The sequence below is a fragment of the Cervus elaphus genome, chromosome 12 (assembly GCF_910594005.1).
Source record: "Cervus elaphus chromosome 12, mCerEla1.1, whole genome shotgun sequence".
NCBI classification, from domain to species: Eukaryota; Metazoa; Chordata; class Mammalia; order Artiodactyla; family Cervidae; genus Cervus; species Cervus elaphus.
In genome coordinates, this window is record NC_057826.1 from 87,415,192 (window position 1) to 87,439,667 (window position 24,476).

At 36.4% G+C, this 24,476-nt stretch overlaps 1 protein-coding gene and 1 pseudogene across 6 annotated transcripts in view; both read left to right on the top strand.

Moving 5' to 3' along the window:
• Positions 1–24,476, top strand: part of DENND4A (DENN domain containing 4A) — a 119,490-nt gene that overhangs the window by 75,088 nt on the left and 19,926 nt on the right. For 4 of the 6 annotated variants that reach the window (XM_043919870.1, XM_043919872.1, XM_043919874.1 and 1 more), the window contains 9 exons: positions 5,669–5,802; positions 8,448–8,583; positions 8,929–9,135; positions 9,221–9,349; positions 9,599–9,740; positions 10,134–10,265; positions 12,281–12,397; positions 13,016–13,144; positions 20,122–21,221. In XM_043919870.1, coding sequence (XP_043775805.1) covers positions 5,669–5,802; positions 8,448–8,583; positions 8,929–9,135; positions 9,221–9,349; positions 9,599–9,740; positions 10,134–10,265; positions 12,281–12,397; positions 13,016–13,144; positions 20,122–21,221 — 2,226 coding nt within the window. The remainder of the gene's footprint in view (positions 1–5,668; positions 5,803–8,447; positions 8,584–8,928; positions 9,136–9,220; positions 9,350–9,598; positions 9,741–10,133; positions 10,266–12,280; positions 12,398–13,015; positions 13,145–20,121; positions 21,222–24,476) is intronic. The other 2 variants (XM_043919873.1, XM_043919876.1) reach the window with 1 other exon arrangement.
• Positions 22,190–24,327, top strand: LOC122704992 (annotated as a pseudogene).

Here is a 24,476-nt window from a genome sequence, read left to right on the forward strand (position 1 = left end):
GTTATATCTACTACCATCAGCAAAATTCTCCCCTAGTTGGTCAAATAGTTTTCAATGTTGATATTTTAATTGATATTTTATCAATATGCCCATCTGCAAATTTCACTTTGTATGCAATCACAGATAGGTCATATGTATATATTGTAATTAAATTTTCTTTTATGTATGGACTTTGTTTTCCCTAAAGTTAACAATTGCTATATTTCTAATTTTGTGTGTACTATTAATTCATCTCTAAGCTCTTCTATGAAGGTAAAAAAATCTAAAGTCTCAATTTTTATAACATGTCAGGTAGTCTTATCAGTTTTTTCCTTTTTTAATTCTTGCTGGAGCTTTCAGCTTTGTGTTTCAGTCTGAACTGCTTTCTAGATTGTCATCCTAGGATTTTCCTTCGCCATCATCTTGGGAATTGTATTGACCTCCCTTCAGAGTGGGATCCCCAGCTTTCTAGCTTCAGTAACTTCCTTCTTGGTTTATTTCCTTGTTACGGTGAATCACAGCTTTCAGTGGTTTAGTGAGAAAGACTCCATGGGAGGTACATGTTTTGATGCCCTGCCTGTCTGCAGATTTTATTATTCTCCCTTAATACTTGATTGCTAATCTGGTCAGATGTAAAACTGAAGTCATTACTACATTGTCTTCTGGCCTCAGATGTTATTGTTGAGAATAACATCTAGTCTGGTACTACCTTTATTTCTGATCTTTTGTGCGTGATCTCTTTTTCTTTCTGGAAGCATTTAAGATCCCTGATGTTCTGAAATCACAAGGATATGCCTGGTGTCAGCCTTCATTTTCGTCTCTGAGTTGGACATATATAGGCCCTTTTAATCTATAACTCATGGCCTTCAAATTCTGGGGTATTTTCTTTCATATTTTTCTTTTTTTATAATTTTTTTAAGGTTATTTATTTACTTGGTTGCATCAGGTCTTGGCTGCTGCACGTGGGATCTTCCTTGCCTCGCGCCACATCTTTTGTTGTGGCACATGGACTGTCTAGTTGTGGTGTACAGGCTTAGTTGCTCTGAGGCGTGTGGGATCTTAGTTCCCCACCAGGGATCGAACCCATGTCCTCTGCATTGCACAGTGGATTCTTAACCGCTGAACTGCCAGGGAAATCCTGTGTTTGTTTTTTTTTTTTTTTTAATTTATTTATTTGGCTGTGTAGGGTCTTATTTGTTGCTCCTCATAGTACATGGACTTCCTTGCCCTGGGGCATGTAGGATCTTACTTCCCCAACCAGGGATTGAACCCACATCCTCTGCATTGCAAGACAGATTCTTAACCACTGGGCCATCAGGGAAGTCCGATTCTGTGTTTTTTATCCTTTTTTAGATTTACTTTCCTCCAATTTCTGTGTTCTCTTTTTCCAAAATGTGTATTGTTTGTGTATTGTTTGTGTATTGGGCCTCCTGGCCTGATCCTCTTAATTTTCTTTTTTCTTTCTTTTTTTTTTGGTTGTTGTTTTCATCTTATTTTCTGTCTCTTTGTCATCTCTCCACTTTCCAGATTTCTTCAATTTTATCTTTCAGCCTTTATAGTATACTTTTAACCTCTGTTATCATATTTATAATTGCCATAAGCTCCTTCTCATTCTCTGAATGCCCCTTTCTTATGTGTGTATGTGTTATAGCATCTTCTTGTTTCATGGATGTCGGCTTATTCATTTTAGTTATTTTGAAGGGTTTTTTCCCCTTTCATTGTCTCTCCTTCTGAGAACCTTTTAATATTTATTTTATTCTTTTTCAAGTTTTTGGTGTGTGATAGTTAGTTGGTATTTGTTACCAACTATGAGGCACATGGCAACCCACTCCAGTACTCTTGCCTGGAAAATCCCATGGACAGAGGAGCCTGGTCGGCTACAGTCCATGGGATCGCAAAGAGTCAGACATGACTGAGCGACTTCACATGAGGCAGAGAACTCAGTGGAGCTCTTTTTAGAAGGTGAGGCTTGGAGCTTCCTTAGGTATGAGATTGATGATCATAAAGGAACTCAGCTATTTCATTAGAGTCCCTATTTGATCAGTGTCTGTAATTCTTTTAGACTACGTAGTTTCCCCAAGAGATATCTCCAGTCTTTAGCATGGAATGCATAAGCCTGACCACAAGTATTCTCAGAGCTGAGTGGGGAAGGTAGCTAAGATTTTCCACTTGTTGTGACATGTAAAGTTTTACTCATTTCACCTGTTTTATGGTATTAATCTCCTCCATCTTCCCCAGCTCTGCCTGGCATCCTCAAGTGTAAGGTTTCTCTGATTCACTCAGAGAGACCCAACCCAGTTTTCTGCTGTTGGGGAGAGGTCATGGCCTAACTGTACTGGGTTGGGCAAGGGTCTAGGAGTTCTCAAATGCAGGCATTTAACTAATTCTCCTGATTCAACCCCACTTGCCCTCCTGTCTTCAGGGGCATCATGCTCTTCATTCCTGACCTTTCTGGTGTGCTCTGGAGCAAAATGGTTGACTTTTTGGTTTTTCTTCTCTATCCCCTCCCCAGTGCCAGACATGTGGTTTTTAGCTTTCATAGGTCTCATCAAGGTACTGTGCGGCTTCTAAAATGTTTTGAACTCAGCTCTGCTGTTGACTTCTCTCCAGTTCGTCTTGCCTTCATTGTTTTTTAATCTCCTTACGCTTGTTTTGGTGAGATTTCAGGAAGGACTGAAGGTAAATGGTTGTGTTTAGCTTGTCTCGTCCAACCAGAAGCCTGCGTAACCTTTTACTCTTTTCATTTTTTTTCTTTTAATGACTTTTTTATTTAAGACTGTGCAGGGTCTTTATTGCTACCTGGGCTCTTCTCTAGTTGCAGCGAGCAGAGTCTGCTCTCTAGTTGCGAAGCACGGGCTTCTCACTGTGGGGGCTCCCCTTGGTGCGGAGCACAGACTCTAAGGTGTGCGGGCTTTCGTAGCTGCAGCATGCGGGCTCAGGAGTCGCGGCTCCTGGGCTCTAGAGCACAGGCCCAGTAGTTGTGGCACATGGGCTTAGCTTCTCCCAGGCACGTGGGATCTTCCCGAACCAGGGAGGGAACTCACATCTCCTGCGTTGGCAGGTGGATTCTTTACCACTGAGCCACCAGGGAACCCTCAGGCATATTTTAGATTCTAGTGTTCCACACGCGTATCTGGTGAGAGAGACCAGGATCAAGAGCCCTGGGAACTGGGAGTCCTCAGCCACAGTTCTGGCTCTGCTATCAAAAGCTCTGGGGCCTCAGGCAGGCACCTCAGCTTTCCTGGAACTGTTTCCTTCCCTTAGTCGTGTCTGACTCTTTGTGACCCCATGGACTGTAGCCCGCCAGGCTCCTCTGTCCCTGGGATTTCCCAGGCAAAACTATTGGAGTGGGTTGCCATTTCCTTCTCTATACTCTTTCATTTTTAATAACTATATATCATCTGTGTATCATACTTTATTTATTTACTTATTTTTTGTCATGTAGGTGACTTCCAGTTTATTGTTATTGTGTATGTATGTGTGGTCAGTCGTGTCTGATTGTGACCCCATGGACTGTATATAGACTTCCAGGCTCCTTTGTCGGTGGGATTCTCCAGGCAAGAATACTGGAGTGGGTTGTCATGTCCTCCTCCCGGGGGATCTTCCCAACCCAGGGATCAAACCCATGTCTCTTACGTCTCCTGCATTGGCAGGCAGGTTCTTTACCACTAGCATCACCTGGGAAGCCCAAGAAATGAAAGTGTTAGTTGCTCAATCATGTCCCACTCTTTGCAACCTCACGGTCTGTCCATGGAATTCTCCAGGCAAGAAGACTAGAATGGGTTGCCATTCCCTTTCCAGGGGATCTTCCTGACCCAGGGATCAAATCCAAGTCTCCTGCATTGCAGGTGGATTATTTAGCATCTGAGCTACCAGGGAAGCTTATTGCAGTCCTGCCAAAAAAAAAAAAAACTTTCATACTGATAACTTTTTCTAATATTACATTTTTTTCTTAGAATAAGGAGAAAGGGAATTCCCTGGCAGTCCAGTGGTTAAGAGTCCATACTCCTACTGCAGAGGGTACAGGTTTGATCCATGGCACAATTCAGCACAGCCCAAGGGGAAAAAAAGGATAAGGTGGATGTGTTTAGACATATCTTGCTTTCTAAAAAAGATTGTATCAATTTTGAGTACTAGCTGGGTTTGTGATTATCCAGTTTACTATATTTATTATATCATTGCTTGTTTCACTGTATAAAAGTCTTGAAAGGCTAAAAAGAAAGGTACCTACTTTTATAATATACTGATTAATTTTTAAATCCTTTGAGAGAACTGAAATAAGTGCTTATCCTAAAAGCAGTATGGTCTTCCTTGTTTACATTTTTATTCTGATTGTTTGTTGCTTTTGTAATTTTTATAAAGCAAGTAAAAATAATACATATTCATTATTTTAATTGGAAAACAAATAACAATATAAAGAAGAAAATTATTGCCAGTAATAACACCACCCAGAGGTAGCATTTTGATAACTGTGTGTGCATCTGTGTGTGTGTGTGTGGGAGAGTGTGCACACACAGAAATATATCTATATAACAGATATAGGCACACTCTTTAAAAAGTTAGAATAATACTCCATGTGGGTGTGGTATGTGTATATAGACACACATAAATATTATTTAGTAGTTTTTTATTATTATTTTGTGAACATTTTTTCCTGTCATTAATTATAATTCTGAAACATGCCTTTAATTATTGTCTAGCTCACTATATGGATATACCATTAAAAACATTCTTTAATGCTAGAGATTACAGCAGGTAATGCTGTGAAATTATAATCAACAATTTACATAAGAAGACTCTGAATGTATCACCTCTTTTTAAGGGTTAGGAAAATGGTAAAGCTGTTTCTGTCCTGTTTTGGTCTGCTCTTCTGTAAATCCTTACCTTAAGATTTAACTTGTTAATAAGGCTTACTCTGCATTTACTCCTGTTATGTGACATTAATTCTGTCTAACCTGATAAAGTTCTGTGCATTCTATTTTGTCATATGTATGACATCTCGTTTAAATTAATGTGAATGTTGTGCTATTTAGTTTATGAGTTCCTTTTGGGAAGTTTAGAATCTATGAAGTTTTTATTTTTATGAATATTACCATACCATAGAGTATCTAGAGATAACAGACAACTAAAATGCTTTAAATATTGATGTGACTAGAACTTAACACAAATGTGCTTCTACATATACTGGAAGAACTTAGGGAAGTTTATTTTACTCAGTCGAAATCAAAGACAGACCCTGTATTCTCAACATACACACACACGCATACATGCATGCACATTTAAATATCGTTATTTGTTAATATAATAACATTTTAAGGTTGTATTTCTTGAGTAAATTTTCACTATTCAAAATGCAAAACATTAAAAAGTAATATATTGGGAAATCTGGGTCCTATTCCATTCTAGTACATTCCTTTCATCTCCTCTTAGCCATATAGATAATTACTTTCTTAAAAAAGTATTTTTGAGTATTTCTTTATGTGAGTACAAGCGAAAACCAAATATGTTATTTTCACTTAATTATCTCAGAGAGCTTTCTACAGTAATACATAAGAGAACTTGCTCATTCTTTTTTTAAATAGCTTCTTAGTATCTAATTGTGTAAATGGTTTATTTAACCATTCCCTTATAGATGAACACTTGTCTAGTCAATGCATCTTTTTAACAAGTATATTTTTAACTCCTTCAGGTGGATATGGACAAGAGTGGTGAAGTGCGACTTATAGAATTGGATGAATCTTTCAAAAGTGAACATACTGTTTTTGTAACACCTCCTGAGATCCCCCATCTACCCAATGGTGAAGAACCCCCTTTACAGTACAGGTATTCAAGAGGCAGAATGTTTGAGATTGAAAGAGAGAAGCAATCCATCATCTGTGACGTAGCTTTCTAAGGACTGTGGTATTTTCAAAAATCCAAACTTTACAGATCCCTAATTTTTAGGTGGTAAGCAAGCTTATCCCACATCCATTACTAAGTTTTGAGGTATAAAAAGAAAAAATATATAATTTTGCATGATATAGACTTAGGAAGCTCTCTATATCTGCATAAGTATATGTTCTCATAAATTTTAAGTTAGGACCCACCAAAATGCAGCACATTTATTATAGAATTTTGATTTTTGTTTCTAAGATTGGTTTACTCACTTTCATCCCCTCTCCCAACACATACTGATTAATGTAACCTTGATTTACAAAAGGATTATCAGCTATACTTCAATTTTTTAAAAAATATTGATCTAATTTAGAGTTGATATTTGTGACTTTGATTTGTATGATTTAATTTTTTTTAGGCTTTTAATTTTTCCATGAGTTTTAAAGTCAAGGAAATTCAAAACTGTTGGAATTAGTCGTTGTTAATTTAGGAAGTTTGTTCAGACACTGCTAAGTGCTTGGTATATAGACTTGAATGATATATTGTTCTTGCCTTCAAGTCTAGTGGGAAAGAGAAAAGCTCTGAACACAGTGATAGGGTTATGATAGAGGTGGATTTATCACAGTCTATCTATCCATCTAGATATGTATTTTATACACACACACACACAGATATATATAACATTGGTTATAACTAGAGATAGCTTCTAATATACCATTAAAATGGCAGTTCCATTCAGATTTTAAATGATTTTTTAAAATTTTCCATAATAATGTCTTATTTTAAAGATTCTAAAACCATTTTATACCTATAATTAAATCATAGTTTGGTATTTTCATTAAAAAGAAATTTTTCAGGACATCCTCATTTATCACTTGGATTAAATTCTTCCTTTCACAAGTGGTGTAACTGATGTTTTGAATATTGATTAATTCATAAGCTACCTGATTCCTACCCTTCATTTTTATCTATTGCTGATGTTGCTCATGTAATTTTTTAAAAGTCTGCCTTTTCTCAAAGACATTTAAATTATTTCTGATAGTTTCTCTTTTCTTTTTCTTTCTGAACGAGATCTCATTTCTTTTTCTGTTTTGTACATTATATTTCTAAGAGACATCTTTTGGTATATTTCATTAATATAGTTTTGTTTTTCTTTTTGTGGTTTGGTTTTAATTATTTAATTTAAAATTTACCTTTAGATTTAGTCCTTTAAGAAGAATACTACTTATCTTTAAAAGTTCTCATTTTTTAAAACAGTCTGTCATTTTTTTCCCTTGAAACTACTAATATGATTTTGGTGTAATCATACCCATCATTGGAAATAAATGTCTTTAATGGGCACGGTGGATCCTGTTAGTAAGAGGTAGTAATTCATATATTTACTTACATAGTCTGTATAAAATGATAAGACAGTAAGTTTCCATAAGATGCACTGTGTGTCTTATTATCACACCATATACATACAATGAACTTTTTTAAGGGACATGATTTTCCTGAACTTCTTTGCTATTTTATTCCTACTTAATATTCAGTCATTACTAATAACTTCTTGTTCTGTTGGGTTTATAATAAATTTATTATAAATTTATAATAACATATAATAGATACAGTTTTATCTTTTATTATAGTTAGTTTTCTTCTTAAGACTATTTATATGCCTTTAAGAATAATCTAAAGTAGGATAGGTTTGCTCCTCAGAGGCTTCTTCTGTTGTTTTTAGCATTTCTTTTACCCAGCTGCTGCTACCTTTTTTTCCATTTTTTAATATTTATTTGTTTGTGCTGCGCCCCAGCTGTAGCACGTAGTATCTTTAGTTGCAGCATATGGGACCTTGTTCCCCAGTCAAGGGTCAAACCTGGGCCCACTGCGTTGAGAACATGGAGTCCCAGTCACTGGACCCAGGGATGTCCCTGCTGCTGCCTTTTAAATGCCCAGCCAGACACCTACGCTAGCATGCAGATTAGGTCTACCTCCTCACAGTCACCCAGTCTAATCTTTTCTTCCTATTCTCCAACTTCTTCAGTTTTCTTTCTCATAAATGAGGCCCTGAATCTACTTAGCTAACCTGATAAATCCTTTAATAGTAATGTGAGAGCTTGTCCTGGTTGACTTATATTATTTGCATTTTTTAAGAGGAAAGTTCTATAGTAATATGTTAATCCAAGCAATGATATTAATAACTCTCCTCTCTGAAAGAGTATTGACTTGGTGGGCCTTTTACCCATTCTCATATTATCTTATATGTTTGCTATTTATCTGCATGAATACTCACTTGTAAAATTTGTTTGAGTTACTTTGGAGTTTGATGTCAAGTTTAGCAAAATTTAAATGTGTTTCACTTTTTTCTCTCCAAAATATATCCTTGAATATGTATTTGGCTATTACATTTTTAACTGTTATTGTAAGAAAAGCATCATTAGTATGAATATTTGTTGATTATATATCAAACCCTGATGGAGGAAGACTGTTAAAATAAGTTAAAATGAGTTAAGAAGTTAAAATAAGTTAAGAAGTTATTGGTCATAATTTGTTTAGCTTGTAACCAGTATGATCATCTATATGTGCTTGAGTTTTTCTTTTCTTTTCAAAAACAGCTATAATGGATTTCCAGTTCTTAGGAACAGTTTATTTGAGAGACCTGAAGGATTTCTACAAACACGAAAGAGCAAATTGCCTTCAAAATCAAGTAGTCCTAGTAGCCCTTCTCCAATGTTCAGAAGAACAAAACAGGTGCTTTGATGATTTTGTATTCTTCATGTAATCACGCATTGGAACAAAAATAAATATGACTCTCTTCCTCCCATATTTTGCTACCCCACATTATGCTCCTGAAGCATTGTGAAGAAAATGTAGAATAATCTGACTTCAAAAAATTAACCAGTTCTCTTGTCCTCGAACTTTATTTTACATATTGTATAATACAGATTAAAGCAGAGGCTTGAATATTTATTAATTATAGACAGATGTTAGGGAAACATTATGAAAGCATGTGAGTTACACTTATTCAGCCTTCAGTTAAATAAGGATATTTTAAGTTTGTAAATTTATTAATAAGTTCCTTGCATTTTTTTCCAGGAAATTAAATCAGCCCATAAAATTGCCAAGAGATACTCTTCCATCCCTCAGATGTGGTCTCGGTGTCTGCTGCGTCACTGTTATGGACTCTGGTTTATTTGTCTCCCAGCATATGTGAGAGTATGTCATTCAAAAGTCAGGGCTCTGAAAACAGCATATGATGTACTTAAAAAAATGCAGTCAAAGAAGATGGATCCACCTGATGAGGTAACAGTTATCCTTATTATTTTATTCAAGATTTATGTACACAGATATTTTGCTTCTGTACACTCTCAAAATTTCTGTGTTCCAGGTGTGCTACCGCATTCTTATGCAGCTCTGTGGTCAATATGATCAGCCAGTGCTTGCAGTTCGAGTGCTTTTTGAAATGCAGAAAGCTGGTATTGACCCAAATGCCATTACTTATGGCTATTATAATAAGGTAATTACTTTGACTTACATATAACTTTTGTCATTTTACAACCTTAGTTTAATGGCAGAAATAAATGAAGCAGGGGTTTTGTGGTATTTATTTTAGAGTATCTAAAATGTATTTTGTAAATTGAAAATAATATTTTTTGTTCTATTTTGGGTGGTACAGTGTGTTTATTCTTGAGATTAACTCTAGAGCTAGGGAATGTTCATTTATAAGAATTATTTCACTAATTATTTTATTTTGTTGAATGAATAGGCTGTTTTGGAAAGTACGTGGCCTTCAAGGAGTCGTAGTGGCTATTTTCTTTGGACAAAAGTGAGAAATGTTGTTTTAGGAGTAGCACAGTTCAAAAGAGCTTTAAAGAAGCATGTGAATTTATCACAAACAGCTCTCTCAGGTAATTACAGGTTTTTAAGGGATGTATATGTTGTACTTTTTCTTTAAAATTAATTGACTAGTTATAATCTACATTATTTGGAAATTTTAAATGTTTCAAAATATTGAATGTTTTCTAGTTTTAATTGTCATTAAGCAAATTCTAATATTATTCTTCCCATTTGAAAAGCACCAAATTTTACTTTTTTTCTTGTAACTATTATCAACCTTCGGTGGTCTTGTTTTAGTGTTCATTAATAATTCATGGTAGGCTCCTTCGTTATAGTTGTATTTTGCTAATTATGTGACAGTCTGCATGATCAGTATTAGTAGATTACTAGCTTGAACAACAAACTAATACGTACTTTTGGTTATCTCCCTGAGTAGTAAAACGCTGTCAAATTGTGTTCTCAAGCAGATGGTAGTGACCTGGACGCTGTTAGCCATGGCAGCATGGATAGTGGTCATGGGACGCACACTGTGGAGCAGGCGCCCTTTAATACGGGTTTGATCAAAGTGTGTGCTTCTGATGATAGATCTAGTACAGGTTTGTGTGTGCTTATGTGTACATTTATCGCAATACATGTTAAGAACTAAGTTTGCTAACCTGTCTTTTTTAGATTTTAATTTTCAATGGTATATTTAATTGTCTTTTTAAATTTTATATGGTAGGCATTTGATAATATATTTAATAACTATGCAATTTTATGCATTCTCTACTTGAGTCAAAATGAAAGATTAAGAGAGTTTATTCGAGTTTTTAGTCCATGATAATCCAATTAACTCTGAAAAGCACAGAGGTGTCTTTAGCATATCACTTTCTTAGGATAAGTTCTTTGTATTAGGAGCATGGTATGAGAGGTTTTTTTATGTTATTAGGGTTTGAAAGAAAGAAACTTAGATCCCTAATCTGAGTTAATAGTACCATATCAGCATCAGTTTCCAAGATTTAACAGTGTTCCATGTTTCATACAAGATATTATCATTGGGAGAAACTAGAAAAAGGGTACAGAGGAACTCTTCCTACTGTATTATTTTTGCAACTTCTCATGAGTTTTCATATACATTAAAAATCACAATAAAAAATTTAAACATATTTAAAACTTACAGCATCCTAGCACTGAAGATAGCATTACTTTCATTAAAAGATTTGTATATAAGCTTTCTGTAAGTATTATGAAAACTGACACACATAAAAAATAAATTATTTGAATAATTCTGCCCTTTTCATTTGTACATTATAAAAATTAGACATGATTTTTCAATATAGTATAAAAGCTACATATTAATGAGCAGAAACTTTAAGCTTAAAAATCCAAGCATTAATAATAAAATATGAAGACTTATGGCTCTGCAAATTTTAACATTATTTTGGTCTATCTCTTTTTACGTGTACTTTTGAGAGTAATAAATATAAGCTGTGTACATTGAAATGTCATTTCCATAGTTCTTCCTTGGCTGGTTTTGTTTCTTGTTCATGCAATTGTGAATTTAATCAGAGTTGTAGTAGTCATCCTCAGGCATTATGTCTTAAAAATGAAAAAATCTGTCTTAACTAATGGCCTTTAAAAAGGATATCTGCAGTGAAGAATCTAATAAAACCTTGAATTTTATCAAGATTATCTTTACATTTTTTAATTTGTTGTTTCTTTGGAAATAGAGCTGAAACTTTGATTAGAAAAAAATACAAATTCAAAATTATAAAATTATTAAGGTAAACACCTAATGATAATACAGTTTCTTTAAGTAGTTCTTTGCAAGTTTATAAAATCATTTTATGTGTAGTCTCTCATATAACAGCCTTTTATATTATACATCTGGGAACTTGAGATTCAAAGAGAAAGGTTAAGTGGTTTACTTAAAATCATGTCTCCTAAGATCGAGAACTAGGATTCAAAACCTTATGTTTTGATGCCAGTCTAGTGAAAACAATTTGCTGAAAATTATAGAGTACCTCTTTAGTAGAACAGTATATTAGAAGTTTTCTTATTCTGATGCAACATTTGCTTAATAAATTTAACACTAGATTTTTTTCTCATTCCCATGTATTTGCATTCATGTGCAATTCAATAATTATTCAATGGAATTTTCAGAGAAACTAATTACGTATCAACAAATTTAAACAGGCCCATTTTTTGGTAAGATCTTTTAGACATTTGGCTTCAATGATCTGTGTGTGGGTGTTCTGTTAAGAGTTCCCTACAGATTTTTCTTCTCCACTGCTTAGTTGGACCTTAGTTGGATCTCAGACCTAGAAAGGTCATGGACTTGAATAAAGAATGTTTGGTTTGTCTGTGTCTTTTGGAGCCCAGATAGTAGTGTAAACACACATAGTTACTTTTGACTACAATGTGGAGACAAAAATAAATGTGATCATTTTGTGATCATTCCTTTCTTACGTTAATAGAGATGGGGAAGAGCTAACAAAATAATGCTTTCAATTGGAAGTTATCCAGAAAAATTTCTATGAGTAAACTTAAATACCAATGTGTATCTTCTAATCCAGTTTCTCTTATTAAAGAATTTTATGATAAACAACATAGGGTTTTTTTCCTTTTCCAGGTGGCCAGTCTGACCTTGGATATAATTCATTATCTAAGGATGAAGTTAGAAGAGGGGATACATCCACTGAGGACATTCAAGAAGAAAAAGATAAGAAAGGGAGTGATTCTAGTTCCTGTAGGTTCTAAGTTGATATGGTATAAAATTGTGAGATTACATTAATAGAAAATTCAAGTCACTTTAAGTGTCAGAGTACTAATTTTGTTTTTTACTTTCCCATGGAAACTCCTCTTTCCTCCCATTATAAGCCCTCTCCACCACCTAATATTCCAGTATACAAATACCTTATATGTGAAGTATGTGGTCTCAGTGGCAAAACACTCTCCAAGCAAATACTATACTTATAGTAGAAATACATATTTCTTCAAACAGTGGCTTTTTTCTGGGGCTTAATAATATTTTTACTTAATGCTTTTATTAATGGTCTATGATTTATACTTTTCCCACTTACCTCTCCCCATCAAAAGCAGTGTTTCATAACTAAAGAATAAATATAAAAGGCATGCATTGTATGCGTGGACCTCATGCATGACCAGTATTTAGCTGTTTGATACACACCTTGACGACTCAAATGACATCACTTATTTCTGACTGACAAATAGATACAGAGGTGTTCAATATTTTCTTATTACTTTTTTTTAGGTGGAACTATTTAGAACTAAAAGCCACTTCTCTTTATGGCTCCATTGATGTGTATAGATCACATCTAAACAGATTGCATTTTACTCTTTACAGTGTCAGAGTGTGAGAGTGCAAAGGGAAGTGCTGACTGTCTTCCTAAGCTCACTTATCAAAGTTCTTCCAGCATAGTTCGCCTCAGTGGTGCAAGTAACAGTGCTGATAAAATATCAGGGGAAAGCACAGGTAAGTTGAACAGTATACTCCTGTTACATGCAGAATAACTTGTATCTGTATTATAGTGACTATATTTTTAAAGTCTTAATTCTCCAGGGTTTTTTTGTTTCTGTTTTTATATTTGTGCCACCTCTCAATGGTATAGTTTAGTAGTTTAAATTCTGTATTTTATAATACAGTTTGTTCAAGCTTTATTATAACAAAGTAAGGGGACATACTTACAAGCCATGAACCATCTTTTGAGTTTGGAATGTGGGAAGTTTTGGGGAGGGGAAATGGGAAGCAAGTAAGATGATCAGTTCTGAGGGTACTATACACCTCACCAGCTTTTTTTTTTTTTTTTTTTTGACAAATGCAAAATCATTTTTTTTTTAAATTTTTTTATTAGTTGGAGGCTAATTACTTCACAACATTTCAGTGGGTTTTGTCATACATTGATATGAATCAGCCATAGATTTACAGGTATTCCCCATCCCGATCCCCCCTCCCATCTCCCTCTCCACCCGATTCCTCTGGGTCTTCCCAGTGCACCAGGCCGGAGCACTTGTCTCATGCATCCCACCTGGGCTGGTGATCTGTTTCACCATAGATAGTATACATGCTGTTCTTTTGAAACATCCCACCCTCACCTTCTCCCACAGAGTTCAAAAGTCTGTTCTGTATTTCTGTGTCTCTTTTTCTGTTTTGCATATAGGGTTATCGTTACCATCTTTCTAAATTCCATATATATGTGTTAGTATGCTGTAATGTTCTTTATCTTTCTGGCTTACTTCACTCTGTATAAGGGGCTCCAGTTTCATCCATCTCATTAGGACTGGTTCAAATGAATTCTTTTTGACGGCTGAGTAAAATTCCATGGTGTATATGTACCACAGCTTCCTTATCCATTCATCTGCTGATGGGCATCTAGGTTGCTTCCATGTCCTGGCTATTATAAACAGTGCTGCGATGAACATTGGGGTGCATGTGTCTCTTTCAGATCTGGTTTCCTCAGTGTGTATGCCCAGAAGTGGTATTGCTGGGTCATATGGCAGTTCTATTTCCAGTTTTTTAAGGAATCTCCACACTGTTTTCCATAGTGGCTGTACTAGTTTGCATTCCCACCAACAGTGTAAGAGGGTTCCCTTTTCTCCACACCCTCTCCAGCATTTATTGCTTGTAGACTTTTGGATAGCAGCCATCCTGACTGGTGTGTAATGGTACCTCATTGTGGTTTTGATTTGCATTTCTCTAATAATGAGTGATGTTGAGCACCTTTTCATGTGTTTGTTAGCCATCTGTATGTCTTCTTTGGAGAAATGTCTGTTTAGTTCTTTGGCCCACTTTTTGAATGGGTCATTTATTTTTCTGGAATTGAGCTGCAGGAGTTGCTTGTATATTTTTGAGATTAATCCTTTGTCTGTTTCTTCATTTGCTATTATTTTCTCCCAATCTGACGGCTGTCTTTTCACCTTACTTATAGTTTCTTTTGTAGTGCAAAAGCTTTTAAGTTTCATTAGATCCCATTTGTTTAGTTTTGCTTTTATTTCCAATATTCTGGGAGGTGGGTCATAGAGGATCTTGCTGTGATTTATGTCAGAGAGTGTTTTGCCTATGTTCTCCTCTAGGAGTTTTATAGTTTCTGGTCTTAGATTTAGATCTTTAATCCATTTTGAGTTTATTTTTGTGTATGGTGTTAGAAAGTGTTCTAGTTTCATTCTTTTGCAAGTGGTTGACCAGTTTTCCCAGCACCACTTGTTAAAGAGGTTGTCTTTTTTCCATTGTATATCCTTGCCTCCTTTGTCAAAGATAAGGTGTCCATAGGTTCGTGGATTTATCTCTGGGCTTTCTATTCTGTTCCATTGGTCTATATTTCTGTCTTTGTGCCAGTACCACACTGTCTTGATGACTGTGGCTTTGTAGTAGAGTCTGAAGTCAGGCAGGTTGATTCCTCCAGTTCCATTCTTCTTTTTCAAGATTACTTTGGCTATTCAAGGTTTTTTGTATTTCCATACAAATTGTGAAATTCTTTGGTCTAGTTCTGTGAAAAATACCGTTGGTAGCTTGATAGGGATTGCATTGAATCTATAGATTGCTTTGGGTAGAATAGCCATTTTGACAATATTGATTCTTCCAATCCATGAACACGGTATGTTTCTCCATCTGTTTGTGTCCTCTTTGATTTCTTTCATCAGTGTTTTATAGTTTTCTATGTATAGGTCTTTTGTTTCTTTAGGTAGATATACTCCTAAGTATTTTATTCTTTTTGTTGCAATGGTGAATGGTATTGTTTCCTTAATTTCTCTTTCTGTTTTTTCATTGTTAGTATATAGGAATGCAAGGGATTTCTGTGTGTTAATTTTATATCCTGCAACTTTACTATATTCATTGATTAGTTCTAGTAATTTTCTGGTAGAGTCTTTAGGGTTTTCTATATAGAGGATCATGTCATCTGCAAACAGTGAGAGTTTCACTTCTTCTTAGTCTTCGTATTATTCCTGGTTTTCAGAGGCAAAAGGATAGTTCTTCAGACAGTTTAGATAACAATACGTAATATTTTTTCTTTCCAAAGCACTTCATATATAGTATTTTATATTTATTGTTATAGCAGTGCTTATATTAGTGAGAGAGGAAATATTAGCACTCTTTCAAAGACGAGAAAACTCAGGCATAGTCAGACTGTTGGCATGTCACATAAGTTATCAGTTAGTTAATGGAAAAATCATTTTAGGATCCTGAATAATATTTGGTCTCACAAACTTTGTGAGGGAACTGAACAGACCTAAGATTCTGTTTCTAGTGTTTCAGTCTGATTTCCTAATTATTTTATTTTTGTATTAGCTCAATTCTGCATCATTTTAACTTAAACAGTTATTGAAGGACCTGTGCTGTGAAGGCTGAAATATCTCTGTAAATGGCCCTGCTGCCGTGATGTTTGCTTTTCTGCAGCATAAGCAGATATGCCTCTCGTTCAGGGGTAAGCAAACTGTGGCCCATGGGCCACACTGGGCCTGCAGCCTGGTTTTTGTACAGGTCCACAAGCAAAGAATGGTTTTTCACACTTTTAAATGGTAGAAAATCAAGAAGAATACTATTGATTTTGTGACACATGAAAATTAAGTGAATCACTGTTCAGTGTTCATGAACACAGGCTGACTGGCGCACAGCCACCCCACTTGGTTCTGTCTTGTCTGTGGCTGCTTTGGTACTGTGTCAGCAGAGCTGTGGCGTTGCCACAGAGACTGTATGGCCTGCAGAGGGTAAAATATTTACTGTCTGGCCCTTGACAGAAAAAGTGTGCAGACCCCTGCTGCAGCTAGCTAAGAAAAAAAAATGTGTTAAGTGATCTATAACTGTCTTCACATTTCGTTGTTAGATAATTGTCATAACTTAAAGATTAAAAATTGTTTCATTGGTATCATATAATTGCTTCCAGCCACTTAGTTCTTCCTCATCACTGTCTAATTATGACTCTTAATAACTGGCCTTTGTTCATCTTGCTTTCTTGTTCTTTTATTCCTTTCTGTTCATGCTTGTGGTTTTCTTAGATCTATTTTTATGAACTTTCTATTTTCACATGATTGTCAACAATCCTGTGTTTCTGACATTCTGTCAGAGTCATCAGCATGACTCAGCATATGGCTTTAAATTTTGCCCTCTGTGCTAACAAGTCACTTTTTCAAAGCCTGTGATAGGTTTCCTAGGTGTGAACGGAAGTTGTTAGTCTATCCTTAAGATTTTTGACTTGAAAACTTTTCTATTTGTTAAGTACTTTGGGTTTATCATTCCTACCAAAGACTGTATGTGGGATTTATAGGAATAATTAACTTTTCTGTATCTTTTTTTCTTGTATACCAGTACTCCTAGGATTCAAAACACCTTTCAAGTTTATGTTTTGCAGTACAATATGTGTATATTTTATTTATATCATTACATAAATAAATGACAGCTTCCAAAAGATGTGGGAATGGAATAACCAAAGACATGTTTTAATGTTTGATTGTTAAAAGCATCACCCTATAATTAGTTACTTCATGATTATCTTGGGAATTTTAACATTTTAAAAAATAATTTTCTTTATTTTTGGCTATGCTAGGTCATCGTTGCTGGGTGGGTTTTTCTCCAGTCGCGGTGTGCAGGCCCCTCACTGCAGTAGCTTCTCTTGCTGCAGAGCACAGGCTCTGGTGCACGCAGACTTCAGTAGTTACGGCCCCTGGGGTCTAGAACACAGGCTTAGTAGTTGCGGCACCTAGGCTTAGTTGCTCTGCAGTGTGTGAAATCTTTCAGGACAGGGATCAAACCCAAGTCTCCTCCATTGGTAGGCAGTTTCTTTACCACTGAGCCGCCAGGGAAGCCCAGGAATTTTAACATTTTGATAAATGTATATTGAATTACTGAGAGTTCAAGCACAAAACAGTTTACTCTGAAGTGAAACATACTCTAAACTTGAAAACATACTTTGAAATATATTTTTAGGCCTAATTCTGCCTTAAGTGTGTCTTAGCTTTTTATCTTTCGCTACTACATTTAGCTATAACATGTCATATTGTAATATATTATGCTCTGTTACATTCTGGGTTGGTCTGTTGGCTGCAGTTGTTTCCCAGAAGACATTATTTATTCAGCAATATTGTTTTTCCACACCTATTATCTGCTACCATATGCCAGGTGCTACCTAGGATATAGTAAAGAATAAAAAATAAACATGGTCCCTGACTTCATAGAGAAATACATGGGAGGGATGAGAAAACATTAATCAAATAATCAAGTAAATGGGAAAACAGCCTGATATTAAATACTGTCAAGAAGGGTGAGAGCATGTAATAGAGAGGCTAACCTGGATTTAGGGGAGATTGGTCAAGAAAGCTTCCTTGATAATACGGTTTTTGAGCTTACATCTGAAGAATGAATAGAAAATAAATGAGGATGTGGGCTTTCCAGGTGACTTACTGGTAAAGAATCTGCCTACTGACGCAGGAGACATAGGAGACACAAGTTCATTTCCTGGGTTGGGAAGATGCCCTGGAGGAGGAAATGGCAACCCATTCTAGTATTCTTGCCTGGATGATCCCATAAACAGAGGAGTCTGGTGGGCTAGCGTCCATGGGGTCACAAAGAGTTGGACACAACTGAGCAACTGAGCACACAGGAGTTCTGAAGGAGAAATTGAAAGGGAGAATTCCAGGCAATGGGAAGCAATGTGTCAAGACTGTATAGTAGGAAGGGATTACAGCTGTTCACAGATCTAAAGAAGGGCAACCCCTGGGCTAGAGCAGCATCCAGCCTAGTCTGGTGGAATTTAGCATGTATGTCAACTTAGAATCAGATAAACTATTCTGTAAATGGCCAAACAGTAAATACTTTTGCTTCACAGGCCACATGCAGTCTCTCTTGCCTGTTCTGTTTTTTTAATTTATTATTATTTTTGACGATGCTGGGTCTTTGTTGAAGTGCACTGACTCTTCGTCGCTGTGCACGAGCTTCCTCTCGTTGTGGCAAGTGAGGGTTACGCTCTGGTCGCTTGCGTAGGCTCCTTGTGGTGGCAGCTTCTCTCGTTGCAGAGCACAGGCCCCAGGGCACGTGAGTGCAGTAGCTTCAGCACAGGGGCTCAGGAGTTCCGCCCCAGGCTCTAGAGCACAGGCTCGGGAGTTGGAGCACACACTCACTTGCTCTGTGGCATACGGGACCTTTGCAGACCAAGAATCAGACCTGTGTCCCATGCATTGGCAGGTGGATTCTTAATCACTGCATCACTGGGAAATCCAATTGCCTGTTCTTTATGTGTGTGATGTGTACAACTCTTAAAATGTTAATACCATTTGAGACTATAAAAACGGTCCACAGACGGGAGTTGGCTCAGTGGTAGTTTGCCGACCCCTGGTATAATTGGCTAACCAGCTTTATTTGTCTTTAGGCCATTTGCATAGTTCTTACTTTGTGAAGGAACCCTTGTTCATCTATTTAAATGCAATCCTCGAGTTTTATTTTTGGCTTATAAGATTCCTCCAGGTCTTTGATAATACATAACCTGTCCAGTAGAAAGTTTTCTTATTAATGCTATTAATATATGCTTATTAAACAATATTAGTTTGTAGACTTTTAAGGTCTCTAGTAATCCCTTTTATCTCCTATCCTGCTACCTGAATGCATCATATGACAGGAAAAAACGCACAGTTTTAGTAATTGCCTGGTAATAGAGAGCTAATTCTGTTGGATAAAACATGTAAAAAGAGTAGTTGACAGTACTATACCTAGATTAATGCTTTAGGAGACTCCCACATAATAAGGACAATTAAAGTGATCAAAAGTCTTGATTTCTGCTTCTGGTTAAAAGCAGTGAACAGTGTTTCTGAATAGAAAGTTGCTGTTCACATTCAAGTATTATAAACTTGAATCAATATGTAAAGAAAAAGTAAAATTATTTAGCCACATCTGTGATCATGAGAATTTAGCGTTTTAAAAATCAGTTTTATTTATAAAGCTCACATAGCTGTCTTTGGTTTGGCTTCGTGTTTTTGGTTTTATTTTTCCTTTTATAGGCAGAAGACTCAGAACCTTCAGGTTATCTAGCACAACCACAATTGTATAACCATTGTTATTTAATCAGTTCGGTGAAATGGACATAAATTCATTAGTATTGTTGTTGTTATAAATATACCAAGGGTAAATATCAGTCTTACAAATTTTAAAAAGTAGTGCATCCTTATATCTCAGAGTGTACCCTTCATATTTGATTTGAATCCCAGTTCTGTCACTTAAGGGCTAGGTAACTTTGGGCTAGGTAATTAATCTCTCTGAGTATAAGCTTTTTCTCCACCCATAAGGATGTTAGAATGATTATGGTAGATAATGTAAATAAAGTGCCTTAGTATAGCATCTGTGAAATAGCAGGTACTTGATAAATTCTTGCTGTTATCATTTTTATTATTGGTATCTTAAATATTCAAGACAACTTATATTTGCATATTACATTTTTCATGGCTAAAAGCACTTTTCTTGTTTTTTAGAAAGCACATCTGAGCCGCTCTTAATATCGTCTTTTGAGGATACAAATGAAACAGGAAACATTCAAAGTAGATGCTTCAGGAAAAGACATAAAAGTGACAACGAGCCTAATTTGCAGCAGCAAATGTCCTGGGCAAATAGAAACCGTAATCTTAGTGGAGGAGTGCTAATGGGACTTATGCTCAACAGAATGAACCAGGAAGCAAACCCTGGAGATATGGTTGAAAAACTAGGAGCTGATGCAAAAATTCTTTCAAATGTAATCTCAAAACGCACAAGACCAAATAGTCTTAATATTGGGAAGCCATGTTTAAGATCAAAGAGAGACAGTATAGAAAAGGAATCGAGTGACGATGATACACCTTTTGATGGTTCTAATTGTTTGGCAGATAAAGTGGATTCTCCTGTTATTTTTGACTTAGAGGACTTAGACAATGAAACAGATAGTTCAAAAGCGCGGTTCATTGTTCCACAAAATCCCAGGAGGAGTCAGCGCCTGAACAGCAGCTTTTCAATGAAACCTTTTGAAAAAACTGATGTTGCCACAGGATTTGATCCCCTCTCACTTTTGGTTGCTGAGACTGAACAGCAGCAAAAAGAGGAGGAGGAAGAGGAGGAGGATGATAACAAAAGTGTTTCAACACCGTCTGCTAGGCGGGATTTAGCTGAAGAAATTGAGATGTATATGAATAACATGAGCAGTCCTTTGACAAGTCGAACACCAAGCATTGATTTACAACGGGCCTGTGATGATAAAGTCACCACTAAGAAAAGTCCAACATTGGTCAAGGCATGCAGAAGATCTAGCCTGCCTCCTAACTCTCCCAGACCAGTGAGACTTACCAAATCTAAAAGTTACTCAAAAAATGAGGACAGGCCAAGGGATAGACTCTGGTCTTCTCCAGCCTTCTCACCTACTTGTCCATTTAGGGAAGAATCTCAAGATGCATTAACCCATTCATCACCTTCATTTAATTTAGATACATTGCTAGTACCTAAACTAGATGTTCTAAGAAACAGTATGTTCACAGCTGGAAAAGGAGTCGCAGAGAAAGCAAGCAAATGGTATTCCAGATTCACCATGTACACCACATCATCAAAGGTAGGTTTATTAGTATTTTCTATGTTTCCTTTTACCCTCCTCTACCACCAAAAGTCCCTTACTTGCAAAGATGTGTTTTTACCATTCTCCTAAAATACAGCTTTACAAAAAGGACTCTTGAGATACATAAGATTTGTAAGTATCACAATTTGAACTTGAATAATAACTTCAAAAGGAAAGAATTCACCAACTAAGGTTGTATTTGTAGTTCAGTTTTGAAAGAAAGTGATTTGTAGCTGGAGTAAAAATGCTTACTGAGCTTCATTATTCATTGCCTTCAAAAATTACCAGCTAGGCATAGGATTTTTCCTCCTGGTTAGAATGTAGTACCTTGTGATACACCCGCATATCTCCCAAAGCAAAAAGCTAGATGAAATATAGAAGTGAAGTGAAAGTCACATCTGACTCTTTGCGACCCCATGGACTATGCAATCTATAGAATTCTCCAGGCCAGAATACTGGAGTGGGTACCCTTAAGTACTTGCTTAAAGTCATCAGAGAACTGCTAAAACAACTAGAAAATAGACGGGCAAGATTCTAGAGAGGAGAATCTCAGAGATGAGCTGAAGTCCTATAGCTACTTTTTCCATGAGGGTGTTTGCTTATTCTGAGTACAGAGTAAAAGGTTGCAAATTCAGGCTTTGTCTTATCAGAGGACTGTGGAGAGGTGAGGGGGCCAGCAGGACTTTGGGGATCTTGTGGAACTGAAGAGACAAAAGTATTTGTCCCTTTGACAAATTTGAGAGTCCTCAGATGCACAAGTTTTTTTTCTTTCAAGACATTTTCCAAATAATGCATGAAACAGGAGTATGAAAAGGTTAAGCAATAAAAAAAAGTTCTCAGCAATTTTATGGTGCTGGAAATACAATAATTTAACTGCTGAGAGCTGAGGGGAGTGGGGGCAAGGAATCTTTGGTACACACACCAGGCCCTTAGATCAAATTCTTGCAGAGCTATGCCTTAGGAACATGAGCAAACCAAAGGTAGACTGCACTTGACCAAAGCTGCAACCTGTGCTGGACTCAGCTCAGTCTGTGATTAGATCAAACCAATCAGTCTTTGCTTTAACAGGAGAAAGTGTTTTCTTTCCAGAGGAACAGAACATTAACTGGAGTTAGTTTTTTCTATGTAGTTTTTTATATTCTGTTATTCAATTAAAAATAGCTATACTGACAGACTTCCCTGGTGGTCCAGTGGTTCTCCTTCCAATGTAGGGGACATGGGTTCAATTCCTGGTTGAGAAACTAAGGTCCCCCATGCCACAGAGCACCTAAGCCCATGTGCTGCAAGTAGAGAGCCTACATACTCTAGATCCTGCGCTACACAGCAAGAGAAGCCCACGCGCCATAATGAAGACCCAGTGCAGCCAAAAGAAAATACACAGCTCTACTGAGAGACAAGGACCATAACTGAAAACAAAGGAAAAACAAATGGTGGAGGAGACAGATCTTCAGGTGATCTAAATATTTGAATTAGCTAGGTACTTGAAAGTAATTGCAATATGTCCAAGAAAATAGAGGAAAGGGTTTTAAAAAAAAGCTATAAGGATGGAAAATTTCCCCAAATAATTACCTATTGAAAAGAACCAGTGTAAATTCTAGAAGTGAAGAAGATGTGAAATTAAAAATACAGTTGTTGGATTTAACAGCACACAAAAGACAGGAGAAGAAAAATTAGTTGAACTTGATGGGAGTTAGTAGAAAATATCCACACAGAAGTACAGACAGGAAAAAAAAAGGGAAAATACTGGAAAGAATATGTGGTTTAGTGGAACTGCCTAACCTTGATGTAATTGAGTTCCAAAAGAAGAAAGAACGGGGTAGAAAGAAAATTTTAAAAGCTAATTGCTGCGAATTTTCCAAAAGTGATTAAAGATGTCAACTCACATATTTAGAAGATACATGAACGTTAGGCAGAATAAGTGCAAAAATAAAAAAAAAGACCCATAGGCATCTAATGTTAGACGAAAATGAAATACAAAGAAAACCTTAAAAGGAGCCAAAGAAAAGAGATATATTACCTTCAAAAGAGCAACAATATGTTTCCGGGGCGACTTGTACTGAAGGAGGATTCCAAACGGGTCGCGGCTGCAGTCGCTCCCCACAGAGGGAGCTTAGGCGGTCCCGGTCCACACCCCGGGAAAGAGAACGCAGGCGTCGAGAAAGGTCCCCTCCAGGAGCGAGATCGGAGAAGCTGCTCTCAATTACCGCACAGAAGGCGTTCTAGGTCCCCAAGACGACATAGATCCACATCTCCTTCCCCTTCTCAGCTGAAAGAAAGAAGAGAAGAAAGAAACAAAGAGCAAAGAACATCAGATAACTGAGGAAGACAGAGGGCAAAACAGAGAAAGGAATAGAAATGATGAGTTAATGGGATTTGCCTCCTTTGACTCCACAAAAGGGAAAAAGGTGATGGCTCTGTAAATGCCTATACCATAAATGTGTCTCAGAAGAGAAAGTATAAGCAGTACATGAATGGAAAAGGTGGATTCAGCAGAACTTTGGATTTCATTGCATGAGAACTGAAGTGTTGAAGAATGACCTTTTCTCCCTCATCTTGATCAGAACAGTGGATTTTGTATTTAATATGCATCAAAAACAGGATCATAGTCCTTCCTCCTTGTAAAGTAAGAAAATTTTGTTTATGATGTGTGTCGTTCACTTACCCTGCCCCGCCCCCCCAAAAAAGTTAAATATTACAGTTTTTTCCTTCGGGAAATATCATTTAGGGCAGTCATCAACCCCATTTTTCTGTCCTTATTTCTATGGAAACTGTATATTTTTTTTCTTGGATGCTCTTTGTGACTTTTAAAAACACATAAAAGTAATTTGGAAGTAAGTTTCTCAAATAAAGCATTAATTTCTTAAAAAAAAAAAAAAGCAACAATAAGAAAACTGACAGTTGTCTTCGAAATAGAAAGTGATGTCAAAAGATGCTGGAAAGACATCTTGATCAGAGTACTGAAAGAAAATGCTGCCAATGTGTTTTTCTGTACCCAGCAAAAATATTCTTTAAAAATTTGGGTGATTTCTCCAAAGAAGACATACAGGCTAACAAACACATGAAAAGATGCTCAACATCACTCATTATCAGAGAAATGCAAATCAAAATGACAATGAGGTGCCATCTCATGCCAGTCCAGGACATTGAAGCAACCTAGATGTCCATCGGCAGGCAAATGGATAAGAAAGCTTGGTACATATACACAATGGAATATTACTCAGCTATTAAAAAGAATGCATTTGAATCAGTTCT